The sequence below is a fragment of the Spermophilus citellus genome, assembly GCF_964194105.1.
Source record: "Spermophilus citellus genome assembly, chromosome: 3".
NCBI lineage: Eukaryota > Metazoa > Chordata > Mammalia > Rodentia > Sciuridae > Spermophilus > Spermophilus citellus.
This window is the reverse complement of record NC_138184.1, coordinates 111,040,566-111,056,415: the sequence shown is the minus strand read 5'-3', so window position 1 is coordinate 111,056,415 and position 15,850 is coordinate 111,040,566. Positions and strand designations below refer to the sequence as shown.

The window sequence follows — 15,850 nt, the reverse complement described above, 5'->3', positions numbered from 1 at the left end:
TCAGGTCAAAATTCCACTTACCCACCCCTGCCCTTGCCAGCACTCTTACCCAGTGAAGGTACCCCCACATAAAACTTTTCCAACCCTCCCATCTTTAGTATAGCCAAGTCCCACCCTAATGGGCGACCAGAACAGGGTCCATCCCCGCCCCTCTAGCCCTGTCTCCCCAAATCAATACACTCCAGAGGGTTTGCCAAGAACAGATTCTTTATTCATTTCTTTTTTCTTAAAAAAAATTATTCCTTCAGTATAAAAAATAAATATTTTAAATATGACATTGAATAAATAAAAATAATCTGTCAGTATGAAACATTCCCACAGGGTACATTCATCAAAGAGGAATTTGTCGCCCAAGGCCAAGTCCTTTCCAATAGAAAGGAAGGAGAGAAACATCTGAGGCCCCACGGTGGGCCCACTGAGCTAGCAATGCGCATGAGAGATGAAGCCCAGGTACCAGGATTGGGGGGCGGGGCTAGAGATTATTTTAACATAGGAATATCTGTACCGTTGGAAGGAAATTGCTACCTCGATGCTACCGTGCTGGATTCTGGGACTCCGATCTCAAATGCAATGTCTGCTCTGGACAGCCAGCAAAGCAGAGCTGGACTGCTTCAGTCAAGGAGGAGGATGAGGAGGATAAGGAGAAGAGACAAGTAAACTAGCAGTGCTGTCTTGGTTTAAATTTTTAAATAATAAATAAGGTTTGTAATACATCTCTCTTCATAAAATGCAAAATGACTCTCCTACCCTGTCCTCTACAGATGACCCATCTCTCCTCCTCTGGCCCAGGCACCCAACCCATCATGCCAGCTGGTGGTCAACACCTGCAGATGAGAAATGCCAAAATGCACAATTTCCTGTCCCCAAAGCTTTTTCACACAAATGCTCCACAATTCAGTGATGCTGTGCAAAGTGGGTGCCAACCTTCTGGAGTTAGATCTAGAAAGAGCACTGAAAACCAGGCCTGCAGGGCAGAGTCCGGGCTGGACAGAGCGCGTCATGGAGCCAAGGGACTGAGCGGGCAGGAAGGAGGAGAATCTCTTGGTTCCTGAGACCTCAGAGGCTGCCAGGTGGGCCCAGCCCAGGGAATCCATGTCCACAGGGAGATGAGATGATAGCAAGATCCGGCCAGCCCCAGGCTCCCAGCTACAGAATCATCCGTTCTGGCTTTCAGACAAGTTGTCTTTCTTGCAGCTCAACTTGGAGAAATGCAGCCAGTCCTGAGCCCAATGGAGCAGACAGATAGGAGGGTAGCAGGCTGTGATCCTGGACAAGGGTGTGACCCACATATAAACAGATAGGAAAAGATGCAGCTGCTGTGGTGTCATTGGCCACACATGGCCACATCTTAGTCTAGCCATTGAGATGGATGACTCCTAGACTTTCCCACCCCAGGCTTCAGGGCCTGCCTGCTGCCTGCCCACCTGCCATCTGGGTAAAGTGCTTAGAGAACAACAGAGAAAGGTGCAAAGTGATGTGAAATACCATCATCAGTACCGTAATCCCGTGGCTGAACTGCTAGGATCACCGCTGGCTAGGGGTTTGAGAAGCAGCCAGAAGGCTGCTCTCAACAGCTGCCCAGCTTGGCTGCCTCTTTCCCTCCCCTGCTCCCAGACCCGAGGGCGTTTCTCAGCTTGCCTGGCCCCAGCACAAAGGAAGAGATCAGATCGGGTTCCCTGCCTGGGAGCCCAGACATGGGTGGGAGTGGGAGGGAGGCGGGGTACCAGGGACCACAGCTTCCTGGTCTGTGTCCCAGGCATCTTGGGCCTGGCTTCCCCGGTCTCTGGAGCACAGGGCAGCTGCACAATCCTTGCACTGCCCCAGCTTCCTCCGCACGCCCTCTGTGGGTATTCAGGCCACCCGAGGAGTTTCCCACTGTGTGGAAGCATGCTGGGTGCTAGGTCAGGATCGCTCTAGGATCCCTCAACTGTTCATTGATGAAGACCAGGAATCAGCAATGGGTCAGGAAATAGGGCTGCCATGTCTACTGCCTCAGGGTCACACATTTCAACCATGAATGGTACCCCTTGCAGCACGATTCCAGGGAGTGCCAGAGCACAGTATGCAAAAGCCCCTGGAGCCAAGAAAAGAAAAAGCACCAGGCCACTCCACAAACTGGCCCAGGCTCTGCCACCTGGACCCTGACACCCACCCACAAAGGGAGTCACAGTGGGGTGAGAGAGCTGGCCAGTTCTCTCAGATCCTGACCCTCCTCTAAGCTTCATCCATAAGGCTTATTCCACTGTAACATTGTCAGCTTCCAGACCTGGCTCCGCTAAGTGAAGCCTAAGCCCTGGCTCCTGTGGAAGGAGCCATCATGTTATTTCTGCTGGGTAAGGAGCAAGGAAAGGGAATTGACTTTGCCGTTTAAAGCACCAATAAGTTAACATAAATAGGATATCATAATAAATAGGTAATCAAGCTGAGTCAGACATACAGCATTCTTGGATCTCAGGCATCCCTGAGACCCTGACCTCAAGTTCTGCTGCCCCTTGCTCTAGGGACCTGAGTCCGCCTCTGGTCCCCCTCAAGTACCTTTGTGTGGCCTCACAGGGCCCCGAAGGACCTCGGGTGTGAGCTGCTACTCTTGAGCTACCTGTTCCCTCCCTTACAGACTCTTCCCCAGAAGGAAGACTCTGGATCACCTCTGAACCTCCTCACCTAACTTCACAACCTGCCCCTGCCTCTGCCCACCTCCACATCCCCCACCTTCAGGTCTAGCCTCCAGATCCTGGCCACACCAGACAGTGGGGAAATGATGCAGAGGAGAGGAAGAAAAGCCATTAAGACTTCTGGGACCTCTCCTCCTTTCAGCCTCTTCCTTCCTGGGCCTGATGTTGACTTCACTGTCATCCCAAGACACTGAACACCAGCGACCTTCTGGAACCTTCCACCCAACAATCCCTAGGCCTGAGCTCTCCAACCATACTCAAGAGAAGACAGCCTCCCACCCCAGAGCCCCTTCTCTATCTTCCATCTACTTCTAGGGTACAAGGAGTCCTTTTAGATCCCAGCCCCTCTGGCCCACCCAAGTTTTGGAAACCAAGCTTTCCAAAGGCTACCAAAGGGGCCACAAAGGCACAGATGGTGGTCATTCTACCAGAGAGCCGAACAACTCCCCAGACTCCTCACTGTATAATGTGAGCAAGGGATGGAGGGACAAATGAGGGCAGAAATCCTGCCCACTCTTCTCCAGTCCTGGATGCCATCTCCCAGAGGAAGGGGCATGTCCTCTGGTGGGCTTTGAATAGAGGCTGCCTATGGAGGTTTTGACTCTGTGCTGCCCCATCACAGCCCACCCAATTGGGCTGCCAGCAGCCCCCATTTTGGGTTTAATGATGCCCCAGGCCTCAGCCACACTTTGAGAGCCCCCCACATCTGGATCCTGCTCCCGAGACCCCTTCAGTTCACGGCACACTTCACAAAACCTCTTATCTAGAAGGCCTGGGCCACCACTCCGATGACCTGCTTATACTTCCCCAGGAGCTGACAACCAAGCTTCTTCTTCTGGAAGACATCCTTCCCCGAGGTATCAGGGCCATAGGTCACGTCCACATGGGCCACGTGGTACTTGTTGCACAGGCGACATAGCACGTTGCTAAGGAGACCCCGCATGACGTCTGCTGTAGCATTGAGCTTGCTATGGAGACTGAAAGCGTTGGGGTTCAGGAGTTTCTGGTCCCGGGTGATGTTGCCCAGGGAAGTGCCAAGGTATGCAATGATGCGGTACAGCTCCACCAGCTTGGCCTTCTCTGTGCCATTGGTGTGGAAGGGTGGGAAGTCCGTCACGTTGGGAGCACACAACTTGTCCAGGTTGTTGGGAAATGGCTCCCCTTGGGCTGTGTACTGAGAAGTAGAAGAGCAGAGGAAAGGTGATGTGGGAGCCAAGGGTTGATGGTCCAGCCCTGCCACCAACCCTTGGGACAAACTTTTAAGCTGCAGTTTCCCCACGTATGGCATGAGGACCCAACTCCTTGTCTTGTCAGCATCTAGAATCGTCATGAGAGCCAGAAGTACTCCTAAGTGTGAATGCACTTCCTAACGGTCAAGGACTAGATCATACAGGCAGTTGTCATCACCATCACCATAACCGCATGGAGACAGAAAGGAAAATGCGGCATCTCATCAGTGTCACCTCTGCTGGTACACCACACACACTTGCACTTTCACCCACTCCCCTCGCCCTCTTCCTGGTATCTCTCCAGTTACACACAGCTCCCTTTCTCAATGGTACCTCCCTGTCCATTCACTGCCTTATCCCTCTCAATCTCTCTTCATTGGCCTCTTGCTCCATGTGGCAGAGATCAGAAGTGCCAGGCCCCCATCTTCTCACCCCAGTTCTGTCCCTCACTAACTGGCCACCTTGGGAAAGCAACTTCCAGTCTCAGAGCCTAGTCTGGGGGCCTGGGCATGGTCTAACCAAGTCCTTTCCCCTTGACTCCCTCTAACTACAAAAAGGTTCCCTCCAGCCCAGGTCAGAACAACCTCCACAGATATTTGCAAACCCCTCTTTCTCCACCCTTTCTTCTTCCTTTGTATCCTGGGGGTTGTGTGTGTGGGGGGGGGGGTAACTTACATAGAGAATAAAGAGGGCATTGGCACTGCCATTGAGCTGCAACAGTTGGTTCCTGATCTGATTCATGAGGTTGCTGTGACATGGGTGACGTGTGGCACAGGTGGCATTGATGGGGGTGATGGGAAGGGGGCTCCCTGCCCCGTGTTTCCAGTGCAGAACCAGTAGCAGGGGTATGACTCCTGGTAACAGACAAAAAGTTATGATGAACAGAAGGGAGAGAAAGGTAGTTTGGGGTTCATGGCACATTGGATGGAGTTTGGGCAAAGGCTCAACCATTTCTACTTTTCACTGTGTTATTGCATCTGTTTCTCTGTTCCCCGTTTTCAGATGGCTACCTCAGCATCTCTCAGCTTTCTTTTCTCACCCTGGGTTTCCAAGTGTTTGTGGAGGGAAGTGTCCCACTCACTGATGTACACCAAGCATCACATTCCCTGGGTTGAGTGAAGGAGCAGGGAGGCAAGACAGAAGCTACTCACAGCAGCTGGAAGCTGGGTGCAGGGGACACTCAACATCTGGCCCACCTCCTTCAAGACAGCAAAGACACCAGGCCTTCTGCTCCTCTGGCTGGGAGTCATCACTTCCCAGGCCCAGCAGGTGCAAGGAGGCCTCTAGCATCCCACCTCTCAGAATGATCCAGATTCCTAGTATTCCTTCATGCTCACTAGCCGGCTGCAGCCCAAAACTTCCAAACTGGAATCCCTGGGGACTTTTGTTGATCTTCTCAAACTTGCAGCTTGATTCTGGCTCCCTGAACCAATTGGCACCTAATTCTGCTATCATCCATCCCCTCTTCTCCTCCATCTCGGTATTTCCCTATTGTAGCCACTCCCCTCCTGGAGACCCTCGGCTCCACCCTGCAGGTTCCCACTCTCCATCCCCAAGCCATAATGCACCCCACCCCCTATAACTCCTCCACTCATCACACTGTCTCTTGAGTCCGCGTCCCTTGCCCCTGGCCCGGGGTTAGGGCAAAGACCACATCCCCCCACCTGGCTTGGGGAGGGAAAGGAAATGGTGCAACCAGGAAAGAGAAAAGGGAAAAGGTCGCAGGCAGCGGGGTGGGCGGGGAGGAAGGAAAGCGAAAGGTGCCAGGAGATCTGGGAGCTGTCCGGGCCTGTCCCGGATCACCCCTCCCCCCCCACCCCACCCCCACCCCCGGGCGCCTGCCCCGGCTTCACCCTCAGGAACCCTCAGACCTGCCTTTCCAGGACCCAGCATAAGTCACCTGAGGGTGGTAGGGGCTGAGGTCAGCCAACCTCCTGCCCGGATTCCCTTTGCAGGGACAAGAGGGACCGACCGTGGAACCTCAAGTTCACTTCTCCTGGGTCCCCAATTCCTCCCAGCATCCCCAGGCAGTACTAAGGTTCCGGGATGGCTCGGGGGCTCCACACCCCTATCTCACCTAGTGCAGACCACAGGCTTTCCGGGCACTAGTAGATGGAAGCGGCACCTGCTCCTGTCCCGGGCCGGAGTTTGCAAGCTGCTCGGCCGCCTGAGCCCCTCCCAGGGTGCAGCCCGGGACGCGGTTGGAAAAGAGAAAGCGGAAAGAAAGAAAGAAAAAGAAAGAGGGAGGGTGAATCCGGGAGAAAGCAGAAAAGGAAAAGCAGCGCGGGAGAGTGGAGGAGCAAGGAGGAGGAGGCGGAGGAGGAAGGCTGCGGCTGGCCCCCTCGATTGCTGCCAACCTGCTGGCCCTGGCCGGCTGGGAGCGCGGTGCCCTGACCATGTGCTACACTGCTCCCGGCCGCCACCCAGCGCCTCCGGCGGGCCGGACCGGCTGCGCGGGCGCCCCAAGTGTCCGAGTGTCTGTGGCGGGCGGGTGTCCCGCTGGTACTCGCCAAGAGTCCCAAAGTTGCCGCCGCGCCCTCAGCGGGGACGCGGAAGCCCGCGTGGGGCGGGTGGATTTACCTGCGGCCAAGACCTTCATTATGGGCTGGACTCCAGGGGCCTTGGAGGAACCTTAGATGCCGGCCGTTTTCAAAGGTTCATGCTCAAATGGGGAATTTGCCTGATTTATATACTGGAGCCTGTGTTGTAAGACAGAGAAACAGCTATATTTAGCCGGTATCCCCAGTCCAGGAAGTTGTTTGAGGTGCATCATAGGAAATTATGAATGGAAGAAAAGTGAGAGTGAAGGGGGGGGACGAGTGGGGGGAGAGGGGAGGACAGATTTTTTTTCCCTCTTCTAAGAATTTGATTGATAAAATTATAATGAAGTCGTCGACAAAACGCCCTGTGGTTTTCCTGAGTGGTTTGCCCTGGGCCTTGTTTGAAGGTGGGCCTGGTGAGGAAGGTGCCCCCAAGTCGAGTCAGTGGTGGTCCCCAGGCAATGGGCACCCCCAGACAACCCCCGACTCACCTGGGTTTGGGGAGGTGTCAAGAAACTGGACTAGCAGATTGCGGCTGGCACCTGTGGCCCCTAGTCGGGGGGTTCTGGGGGGAAGTGGGAAGAAGCAGGCTGGGACTTGGCGGTGAAGGAGGTTCCAGGAAGAGGGGCTGGGGCCGGGCTTGGACTTTAGACAGTATAAGGCGGAAATGTGAGTGCTGGAAGCCACCTATACCGTGACCTTCTCCAACCTGCCCATTGCCACTGGGCAAAGAGGAGCTCAAAGGGAACATATTGCCCAGGGTCCCAAGGGACAGGCCCCCTGATGGTCATCAGTATTGCCTTCTCTGCTGACTACTGGTACCAGTGAGGCTGGGGAACAGCTAGGAAGAAGCCGGGGTGGGGGTGGCTGTGACTTGGTTATTTGGGGACAGTTTGGAGAGAAGCTTCAGGGAAAGTGGTTCAGCATTTCTATTCTGAAAGGGACACCTGAAGCAGAGACCAAAGACAGCTTGGCAAAATCAGACTCTGGCTTCCTCCCCAGGATTCTGAGGAATGGCTGGGGAAACCGAGAAGTGCCCAGGGGCTCCCTGACCCTCCTTGAAAGCTCCCTGGAGCTCTGCCTCAGAGAATGATGGTGGCTTCCAAAAGATGGCTTCTAGTCTCTAAGGCAGGGTTGCAAGTTCTGGTATCTGCAATAGCTAGGCAGATTGATATATATGAGTGAGGGACAGTAAGGAATAGCAGGGACCAGGGCAAAATGAGCGCAGGGACTCCTGTATAAAAAGCAGTAAAAACAAAAATAAGGTGAGGGAATATGGGTCATACATCTAGGGCCATCTGTCCCCCAAGTGGCCAGGTCCTCCTATACCAAAAGACATCTCATTCTCCTGGGTACCCCTCTCCAACCCCCCCCCACTTCACCCTGACCCAAGATCTTGCTGGAAGAATTGGTTTTCCAATGCCAGGGCACTCTCACAGCCTTGCCTGGTCCCTGCCACCTCTGCCCGCCCCCTTACCCATCCTCCATGCCCCCAGCTCCTGCCTCTTGCCACATCCCTGACCTGCCCAGCTCCTCCCTCATCGTGCCAGGACGAGCCCTCCTGCCTGCTACTGTCCCCGCTCCTTCACACACACCCTGCCCTATCCCAGCTCTTGCTCCCCCATGGTCTCCTGGCAGGGCGTTGGATGTGGAGTGATAAAACTGCCCATCCCAGCTGGTACTTCCCAACAGGAAGGAGGCTATAGAGTGGAGAATGGCTCTCCTTTTCCCTTTCCTTTTTCCTGCAACTCCCCAACACACCTTCTTTCTTCCTTGGGGTGCGGTGGAGGTTCTCACATGGTACTCTGGGGTCAGGGTACACCCACATGCCTGGCTCAGCAACTCCACATCCCAGGATACCCCAGCTCACCCCCTTCCCCCTACCCCAGACCCTTAATTAGGACCTGAGTATTCAGAGCATGAACTCTGAATTAGCCACTTGTCCCACCCTTACACCCCACAGATGCTGATTACCTGACAGCCTGGCTGTCCTAACCTGGACCCCAAACCCATTTGACCAGGGCCCCATTGTGGGCCCTGTCTATAAATCCCCTGAATCCCAACCCAAGCTTCTTAGGGACTTCTAGAGGCTGCTACCCCATCCACCCTCTGCCCTGGGTTCTCCCCTACATCCTTTTCATTGGATTTCTGGGCGTCGTACAGCTCTTGTGGCTCCCTGGACCCCTATCAGCCTTACAATCCACTCCAGTCTCCATTTAATCTCAGCCCCACCCCACAGGAAACAGGAAGTGTGTCTAGAAGTCACTGACGCTAGGGCTAGTTAATCCTAGCTCTGACAGTCTCTTTCCCGTGCCTCAGTCTCCCCTCTCACAGTACCTGACTTAGTTCCGTGCTCCCCAAGTGCTCTGGGACCCTTGGTGCCCCAGATCCAGCCTCCCCCTTCTGTCCATGTCTGGGCATCACCTGCGCTGGACCTCTGGGGAGAAGGCCGGACAGGGTCTCCCAGCCGAGTGTCCGCCTGCAACGTGGCTGCAGCCGGAGTTTGTTTTCTTCCCTCCCTCTCTATGCTGTGTGTGTGTGTGTGTGTGTGTGTGTGTGTGTGTGTGTTCCCCTCTGCTCCCTCACGGAAGGCATCCTCCCTTCTTGGCTGCCTGCTCCCAGGGTTGTGACCCTGAGCCCCACCCTAGAGTGGCAGCCCCAGCCCAGCCCCTTCCAGCTGTGACTTCATCCACTGCCTGTCCTGCTCCTGCAGACTGGGCCTGCTGGGGATTTGACAGGCCTCAGGGCAGGAGGGACAGCTGGAGGCCATAGGGAGACCCCCAGAGCCTAGGTAGGGGGCTGACAGGCCAGGACACAGGGGTGCTGTCTCCAGGTGGCTGTGTCCTTTCTCTAGGAAATGAGCACATGGGATGGCCGGTGGGCCTTCCCAGTACCCCTCAGGGCTCTCTCTTGTGTGCACTTTGGCACATATGGCCTATCAGCCTCTCCTTTTCTGTTGATTTTCACCCAACACCACAAGTTCCTCCAAGAATGCCCCAGCTGGTTATTTTTCACATGGGGAAACTGAGGCTCAGGAAGGGAAGGCACTTGCTCAAGGCCACACAAAAAGTGAAAAGTAGAGGCTGGTATGGAACCCAGGCCTCTGGCTTGCAAGCCAGGGCAACCCCAGAGGCACCTCACACTGTGAGGGGTCTGAGGGGCTTCCTCCAGGAAGCCTCCCTGGCCTCCCACACTCCTGAGGGCCTCTGTTGGCCTCATCCTGTGCACTCTTGTTTTGGTCAACACCCATCTTATTCCTCAGTCTTAGAGGCTTGGATAGGGTCTGCTACTCATTTGTATTCCTGATGGCACCCATCTTGGTGTTATCCCATAGTAGCTGCCAAGTCGTTTTTGAAAGCATTTTACACTTTCCAAAAGCCATCCATGCCAAATCTCTCATGGAGGTAGGTGTAGAAGTCTGGTGGTTTGAAGCATAGACTTTGACCTCATTCAGAATCAGGTTGGAGGTTTGACTCTGCTAGTTATGAGCTCTGTGACTTTGGAGAAGTGGCCATTGCCTGGCCTCGGTTTCTTCATCTGTAAAATGGGATTAATGAACTCACATAGCGGGTTTCCTGGAAGGGCCCAGGCCTCAGTGTGGCTGTTAGCACCCAGCAAGCCTTCTATGTGGCAGCATGGATCATGCTGACCTCCACTTGAAGGAGAGATCCTTGTCCCCATTCTGCAGACAAGGAAACTTGGGCACATTCCAGGACTCAGGGAAAAAACAGGTAGGAGAGGGGATACTTCTCTATCCTACAGTCTCTTGCTTCAGGGCTGCCCTGAAAGATTGGATGGGGTGTGGGAGTGAGTTGGCATGGCAGTGTTCTTCCTTCCCCTATGTCCCCCCCAAGGCCTGAGCTGAGGACAGCTGCTGACCTGGCCTTACCGCCTCCAGGAGCTGATTCACCCCCAGGCCCCATCTGAGAAGGATGGGGACACACTCAGCTCAGAGGGGCTTGAATCACCAGCCGCCCCCTGTGGAGCCCTTGTGGGGGGAATGCGGGGGTGGGGACCAGCCCCCTGCCTGCCTGCCAGTCTGTCTCTTTCCTGGGCCCCAGGGCACTCAGGAGAAAGGGCCACATGGCAGTGGCCATGGGCAGGGGGTGGGGGTTGGAAGGTACTCTCTCAGTCAGGCATCCTGTGTGGGCAGCCAACAGCCGTTACTCAGCAGGTAAGCAGCTCGCTGGACATGGGGAATTCCCCAAGACCAGTGACCCAGATACCAGCAACCCCTGCTGCCCAGGCCAGCCCCACTCCCCGCTCCTGGCTTGGATCTCAGTTCTCTAAAAACCAGACCAGCTTTAGCCCACTGCTTTGATATTCCCACCTGGGGAATGAGCACAGGGTTATCAGATGGTTCTGGGGACAGGTGGCCAGAGGAGAAGGGAGAAGTTCAGGAATTCCTCGCACAGCCCTAGCAGTTGGGTATATTGTCCAAAAAGGCAAAAGTGCCTCATTATTCAGTCTTTGAGAATGAGAGTGTAACTCTACCCCACAAGCATGCTGGAGCTGTCCGTACACCTTAAGTTCCTCAGTCAGCTGACCCGCGCTGTGTTGGCAGGTGCATAGGGCATGGGCCTTACAGCCTGGCAGACCTGAGTTCCAGTTTTGCCCACACCACATACTGACTGTGTTCTGGGCAACTGGCCTCTCTGAGCCTTGATTTTCTTTCTGCAAATAAGGATGCCACCACACGAGCCTCCTGAGGCTGTCCTGGGGACACTGGGCGAGAAACACAGATAAAGCACATAACACGAGACAACCATTCCAGCTAAAACCCATGTGGCCACAGAAGAGGCTCACACCCAGCCTGAGTCAGGGACTTTGGTCACACCTAGGTAAAGAGGTTGGCAAGGTGGGAGCTGAGAGTTGGGACAGGAGTTGGCTCCCAGGTCTGTCAGTCCATTGATCTTGGTGTGAAACGAATACAATTCTTCCCCCATCTCAAGGCCCTGCAGAGCTCAGGTGCAGAGGCTGTAATCTGCTCCCTCCTCCCCTAACCCCATCAAATCTCTGGCAAGGAGAAGAGACATCCCCTCAGGGCCAAGGAGGAGCCAGAAGCCACTGTGGTCTCCTGCCAGCTGCCCCCAGCATCACCCTGCCATTTCCCGACTGGTTCTGTGTCAGGAATCAACCCCCTGGAGGTGAATCAGAGTGACTGCATTTTTTTTTTCTTCATTTCTGATAGAAATTGCAAGGGAAGCAGCAACCCACAGAATCCTGATCACCAGCAGGGCCAGAGACCTAGCCATGGTGTTGCAGTTGCATGGGGACCGGTCCCATCCCAGGCTCTGCCCTCAGCCTCTCCTTTGTCTGCCCTGGTTGAAGCCCTCCATGGGCAGGCTGTGTAGTCTCTTCAAGCAGTTCTACACCCTCCAGCCCTAGAATCTTGTGGGCTGATGTAGAGAGCAATGTTTTCACGCTGTGGGTCTTTACCTCTTAGAGAATCATGGATTCAATTTAAAGGGTTGCTGCCAGCACTTTCAAAAAGGAAATGGAATAGCAAAATCACTTGGCATCACCCAGAGCATAGGCAAGCGTTGCTCCATGAACCACTTTTTTCCCGTGTGCTTCGTCCTCTGGTTGCAATGTGCAATGTGTTTCTTACTGGGGGTCAAAGTCAAAAATATTTGCTGGTATCAGTGATGAAAGCCAGGCCCAGGGGGGCTGAATGACTTGCCCCAAACCACTCAGCAGATGGCAGCATGGGGCTGCTGACTTTCACTTCAGGTACCACCTGTTCCAGCTCAGGAATGGGCCAAAGGTGCCACTGGGCAGGGAGGGGCAGATGCTCTGGATGGGGGTAGAGACCTGGCATCACCTTGTACCATAATAAAGGACCTCCCAGAGCCAAGCCTCTTACCATCCACTCCCTTTCTCAGCCTCAAACCCCCGGGCTGGGAGAGATGGGGGACAAGAGAGTCACTGGCCTTCCCTCCCTCTGCAAGGAGTCCTTTATCCCCACTGCAGGACACAGGAGGAGGGAAAGCCCACCTTTCTGGGGTACCCTAAGGTGGGAGATGGGCCTCAGGACTTCCCATGGGTCTGAGGCAGGTCTATCTGTCTAATTGGGTCCGAATGGACATCCACCTGTATATTTGCATGTGTAGTAAGCACCTTGGTGCTTGTTCCTGCCTCTGTTCGGCTATGTGCACCCTATGTGTGCTCACATGTAGTGTGTGTGTGTGTGTGTGTGTGTGTGTGTGTGTGTGCGCGCGCGCGCGCACATTTGTTTGCCTGCAAGCGCGCATATTTATTTGCCTGTGTGGCTAGGAGAGAGCAGGACTCTGCACGTCTCTGGCTGGCTTTGTGAGTCCTCTGTACGGTTGTTGGGGTATATGTGTGTGACCCTGCATTTGAGTGAGTCAGTGTGGGACAGTAGGTCTCTGAGTAACAGGGCTGGGGGGTGAGGTGGCAGGTATGACCCTGTGCCTGTGCCCCAGTCTATGTCTCCAGCAATCCCTGTTCCTTACTATCCAGTTCCCGCCCCTAGAAACCATGTGGCAGCCTTACTTCACGTCACAGGGGCCACCAGCAGCTGGTTTCCTCCCTGCCCCACCCGCCCCTGCCCCCCCCCCATCCCGGCCACCCTGACTTTTGGCATAGGAACAACACTGATGTCAGAGCCGAGCTGACAGCTTCCTTCTCCCACTGGATTTTCCAAAAGAGAGAGACCACAGCACGGCTTCTATTAAATAATCGAGGGTAGGGGGTAGGGGATGTGTCACTCAATGATTTCCTGAACTCGAAGCAATAAACAGAACAGGAAGTGGCCCAGGCCACACTGGGGCTGTAGCTGGCCACAGAGGTGGGGCCCAGCCTCCTCTCCTTCCCCTCCCCCAACAAAGCTCACAGGCCACTCCAACTGGACCAAGAGATAAAGTCAGAGAAGTGGCTGGGCCACTTCCCAAACTGTCCCTCAGCACCCATGATGTCCCAAAGAAATATTCTGAGAATATGTTAGGTGGGAGGTGATGCGAGCCTCAGGAAAGTGGTCCCATCCCAAAAGGTAAGGAGAGTGAATGGGATGAGACCCAGCCGGAATTGAACTATCCTTGTTCCTATGAAGAGGCAAAAGAATGAGCTCCCTGAATCAGGGAAAGGAGCAGGTAAGGGGAGTCACTGGTGAGGGCCAGGAGGACATGAGCCAGGTCTTCCCTCCACCTATTTGGGCAATCTGCATGATGCCTGTCTCCCACCAGCCCTGTACCTTTGGTGGAACAAACCTGAGGAGCCTCTCAGTTTAACTTGACTGACTTCCTGGAGGATGAGGCTGGCACACCATAGACCCCTAAGGCCTGATAAGCTACTCTCCCCCAAGCTACTATACCCCTAGATATCTCAAGTCCTAAGCCCCATTCTCTGCAGGAAGAATTTGAAGCCTCATATGACAGATTTGGAAACTGAGGCTTGGAGAGTTGAATGATTTCTCCAGGGTCACACAGTATATAACACCCCATGCCTGAAATAGAGTGTGGTGTGGGCAGCCAGGCGATGCTCCAGGCAAGAGGGGGCCAGTGGGTGTCCCTCAGACAAGTTGCCCCTGGGAAGTTCCCGTAGCCTGGACTAGGCGGCTCTGCTGCTTATCAGCTTTGGGGCTCCATGACACAATCCTACTCTGATCTTCTGCCCAGCCAGGCCTCCACCCCACCCCACCCCTGGACCCCATTTCCGTTTCCTCCCATTTTGGGTGGGACCCATGCCTGGCCCTGGCGTCACTGTGGGCTGTCCTCTGTAAACCCCTTAGCTGTTGAACTCTGTGTCCACTCTAGCCAGTGAACTGATGGCAAGGGAACCTCATAGGGGGAGGATGATGGCCCGTGGCTCTCAACCTTTCATGTCTCCACACAGCCCACCTGCTTTCCCAAGCTGTTCGGCTGGGAGGGAACTCAGAGTTCATAATGGCCTCTGCCGGCCTCAGCATCCCTGCTTGTAAAGGGAAATGGTTGGAGGGGAAGAGGCTCCATGGGGAGGGGATAGGGCCAGGTGGGCTTTGGAATCAGCTGTACCTCAGATCCATTTCTGGCTCTGCAACTTACAGGCTGTGCTACCTCACACAGATGACCTCACTGCTCAGACCTCTGTTTTAACATCTACAAAATGGGAATCAGTGCTGTCAACCTGTGAGATTGGCAATAGCCCCTCTGGGAAGCCAGCAGGACTTGAAGATGCACCTTTATTATTGGCATTATCTTAGCTGGTACAACTTCAAAGGTGGAGCCTAGAGAGGGGATGTAACTTTTCCAAGGCCACACAGCAAATTAGTGGGGAATCTCCATAAATATGTGGGCTGCTTGCCTCTCTTGGACTCCCAGACAGGGAGACAGGAACCCTGAGTCTCAATCCTGATTTGCTCGTGCGAATTCCAGCAAGAGGTCCCTTGGAAGCCAGGCATGGTGGCACATGCCTGTAATCCCCGCAACTCAGGAGGCTGAGGCAAGAGGATCACCAATTGAACCAGCCTCAGCAACTTAGTGGGGCCTTAAGTAACTTAGCAAGACCCTGTCTCAAAACAAAACATAAAAAGGGCTGGGGATGTGGCTCAGTGGTTAAAGCCCCTCTGGATTCAATTCTTGGTACAAAAAAAAAGTATCTTGGAAGTCAGCTGTCCTGCCTGGGTCAAGCCATCAGCCTTGAAGGATCTCTCTAGATTCTTAAAGGCATGGATTGTGGGAGAGAGTGGTGGGGATAGAGAAGTCCTCCCAGATCACTTGGAAAGATGGGTCCAGGTCTGGGGGGAGGGCCAGGGCCAGGATTCCCTTCCCTGCAGCTCCAAGCGCCTCTAAGCTGTGGGCAGCAGCGCCCCCCACTGCCCAGTGGACAGCAGGCACCACAGCCACAACCCCAATAGCCACAGGCCTTGCTCAGGCAGTGTCTGTCCTGGGTGGAGCACAATTGGGGGGATTTGAGGAAGTGAGCCAGGATGCCTGAGGCTTGAAATGGGGGATGGGCAGAGGCCATCAAGCAATACAGGGGGAGGGGACATGCAAGGTGGGGGGTCCTGGAGGGGCAAGTGCCCTGTCCAGCACTCCCTGGAGGGAAATCCCTGAAGTCCGACCGCAAGGGGGCACTAGGACCACGTGTCGCAGGCAGGGAGACAGCGACTCTGTCCAGCTGAGGCTCTGTGGAGAAGAGGAGGAGACAGCTCTCCTCTGTTGGCCCTTCCCACTGGGTCCTCACACCAATCCTTCGAGGTGGGGATTATGTACTCCATTTTACAGAGATGCAAACCAAGGCCCAAACTAAGGTGAAAATAAACAGCCCACGGTCACCAAGCAAGAAGCAAGAAGCAAGTCCAGGAACACCCAGCTGCAAAGCAGAGATTGGGAGGCTCCTTGTTGACCAGCCAAGGCCCTGCCTTACTTGAGCATGCCAGGAGACCCCATCATCCAGCCACAGGATAAGC

General features: G+C 54.5%; 1 protein-coding gene across 6 annotated transcripts; it reads right to left on the bottom strand.

Annotated features, from left to right (window-relative positions):
* Positions 1-306: 306 nt before the first annotated feature.
* On the bottom strand, positions 307-8,943 carry LIF (LIF interleukin 6 family cytokine). Of its 6 annotated transcripts, none has more exons than XM_081285065.1 (5): positions 8,779-8,943; positions 6,933-7,675; positions 5,979-6,600; positions 4,577-4,755; positions 307-3,846 (listed from the first exon to the last, which is right to left on the bottom strand). In XM_081285065.1, exons 4-5 carry the CDS (start codon positions 4,640-4,642, stop codon positions 3,436-3,438), a joined length of 477 nt encoding a protein of 158 aa, XP_081141191.1. In that variant the 5' UTR covers positions 4,643-4,755; positions 5,979-6,600; positions 6,933-7,675; positions 8,779-8,943; the 3' UTR covers positions 307-3,435. The 6 variants fall into 6 exon arrangements, with proteins under 6 accessions (XP_081141191.1, XP_081141189.1, XP_081141190.1 ...); XM_081285063.1 differs by having other exon boundaries at positions 6,482-6,600; XM_081285064.1 differs by having other exon boundaries at positions 6,482-6,600; positions 6,933-7,006.
* Between the last annotated feature and the right edge of the window lie 6,907 nt (positions 8,944-15,850).

Bases quoted from the DNA above. Each gene is read 5' to 3' on its own strand.
- LIF (XM_081285063.1), bottom strand. The intron at 3,847-4,576 runs GTAAGTTACCCC...TCTACTTCTCAG, and splicing joins ATGCCCTCTTTATTCTCTAT to TACACAGCCCAAGGGGAGCC.